We start from the raw sequence: 1,949 nt of genomic DNA, 5'->3' as shown, positions 1-1,949 counted from the left end.
CTAATCAAAAATTAAGTTTTGATATATTTACGGTAGGAAATTTACAAAATATCTTCATGGAACATGATCTTTACTTAATATCCTAATGATTTTTGGCATAAAAGAAAAATGTATAATTTTGACCCATACAATGTATTGTTGGCTATTGCTACAAATATACCCCAGCGACTTAACACTGCTTTTGTGCTCCAGGGACACATATTTCTCTTAAGCAATCCTAAGCGTTCCGCACAGGAAGTAAATAACTGAGGCTTATGTTTGCGTGGACATGTGTCTGTGCACCTGTTCTGCTTCTCGTTGTCCAGCAGTCTCTGCATGTCTCTGGTTCTGCGCTCCGCCTGGCTCTTCTCGTCCTCCAGAGCGGATCTCCAGTTCTCCCACTGTCTCTCCTTCTCCAGCAGCTCATCGTTCAGACTCTCCAGCTCCACCACCTGCTCCTCCAGCATGCTGCATGTGGTCTTCAGAGTCTCGATGTTCTGCAAACACAAAAGCACGCCTCAGTATAGTACGAGCGTCCAGCTTCAGCTGGAGCTTCTCGTGTCAAATCTTGACTGATTTTGATCAAGTAAGCGTCAGAATAACTGCAGTAATATCTCCAGATGAACACTTACTGGACTGAAGCAGCTCAGCTTTACTTGATTCTCCATCAATCATGTTTTAGAGTCTCAAATCTGATCCTCAGGATCTTTTGAGGAGCGTTTGTTTCCAGAAGCTTTACTTTCACTGTTCCTCAGCGGAGGAATTATCTTCACAAGCCTCCAGAACATCTCACATCTTCTGAGGAGCCTTTATTTCTTCAGCTCTCAATCACTGCATTATGTTTGGATCAGTTCAATCTCATCTTACTGATACAGATTACTGGAGATATAGAGTGACGACTGCTATTTATATCAGTATCTGCTGTACTGTTATAAAGATCTCGTTGATTTATATTACAAGCATCAGAATTTCATCATATAAATATCAGCATCTGCACCAGATTCATATTTTTGAGTCTCTGAATAAAATTGTTTTTCCTCCATATTCTCACTGTATCAGACAATATGAGCCATAAAAGCCTGATGATCAAATATGATACTCGACAAAAAACATGTGAAATTTTTTAACATTTTGTCTACTTTTTAAAAATATTTAATAATATTAATATAAAAAAAATTATGTAATACTGTATAAATTAATATTTTGTCTGAAGATTCAATAAACTGTTCCATTTCAAAGAATTTAATTTTCTGACTTATTTCATATGTCAGGATTTACAGGATTACTTATGCAATTTTTATGAAATTTTATTTCAAAACTTAACAACATAAGTTGTTTTTTTCTTTTAGATTTTGGGACACAATTTCATAAGATTCTCTCTAAAATAATATATCACAGAAAACGCAGACAGAATCACGAAATCCAGTCATAAAAATGGAATTTACTGTATAACGCAGAATGCTCTGAGAGTCACTTTATGAGCGTTTGACCGTTTCATTTGAGAAAAACTGTCGTCATATATACACACTAACAAAACTCTTTACGGCAAACCATCAAAATAAAAGTCCGGTTAAACTTGAAATTGTAACTGAAATATATTACTCTTGTACAGTAGAATAAACATTTTAATGTAATACTACTAATAATAAAATTATTATTAAAAAACGTTAATTTTTAAGGAATAATCACACAATTTTGTCCAGCACCTTGTTTACCCAAAACATTTAAAGGGTTTAATTTTCATTGGATTACAAGAAAAATTTAATTAATGTTTTATGCCTTTATTTGATTACTAAAAAAATAAAAAAAGAATCATAAAATAAAAAGGTATTTCATTAAAAAAGCATTTCATAGGGCCCCTAAAAATTTTAATTTTTTTTAACTTTTAATAACTTGCTGTTAAATTGTACAAGACATGCTTTTTGATTATTTAAACTTTAATTTCACCATTAAAATGGAGTCCAAAAAAA

At 33.0% G+C, this 1,949-nt stretch overlaps 1 protein-coding gene across 1 annotated transcript in view; it reads right to left on the bottom strand.

Moving 5' to 3' along the window:
- LOC107691162 (citron Rho-interacting kinase-like) overlaps window positions 1–1,949 on the bottom strand; it is a 108,911-nt gene that overhangs the window by 31,862 nt on the left and 75,100 nt on the right. The window contains exon 22 of the mRNA XM_016489648.1: window positions 283–476. Coding sequence (XP_016345134.1) covers window positions 283–476 — 194 coding nt within the window. The remainder of the gene's footprint in view (window positions 1–282; window positions 477–1,949) is intronic.

This window comes from Sinocyclocheilus anshuiensis, unplaced genomic scaffold (genome assembly GCF_001515605.1).
Source record: "Sinocyclocheilus anshuiensis isolate Anshui unplaced genomic scaffold, SAMN03320099.WGS_v1.1 scaffold458, whole genome shotgun sequence".
Taxonomy (NCBI): Eukaryota; Metazoa; Chordata; class Actinopteri; order Cypriniformes; family Cyprinidae; genus Sinocyclocheilus; species Sinocyclocheilus anshuiensis.
The sequence above is the reverse complement of the archived record's forward strand: the minus strand, read 5'-3'. Positions and strand labels throughout refer to the sequence as shown.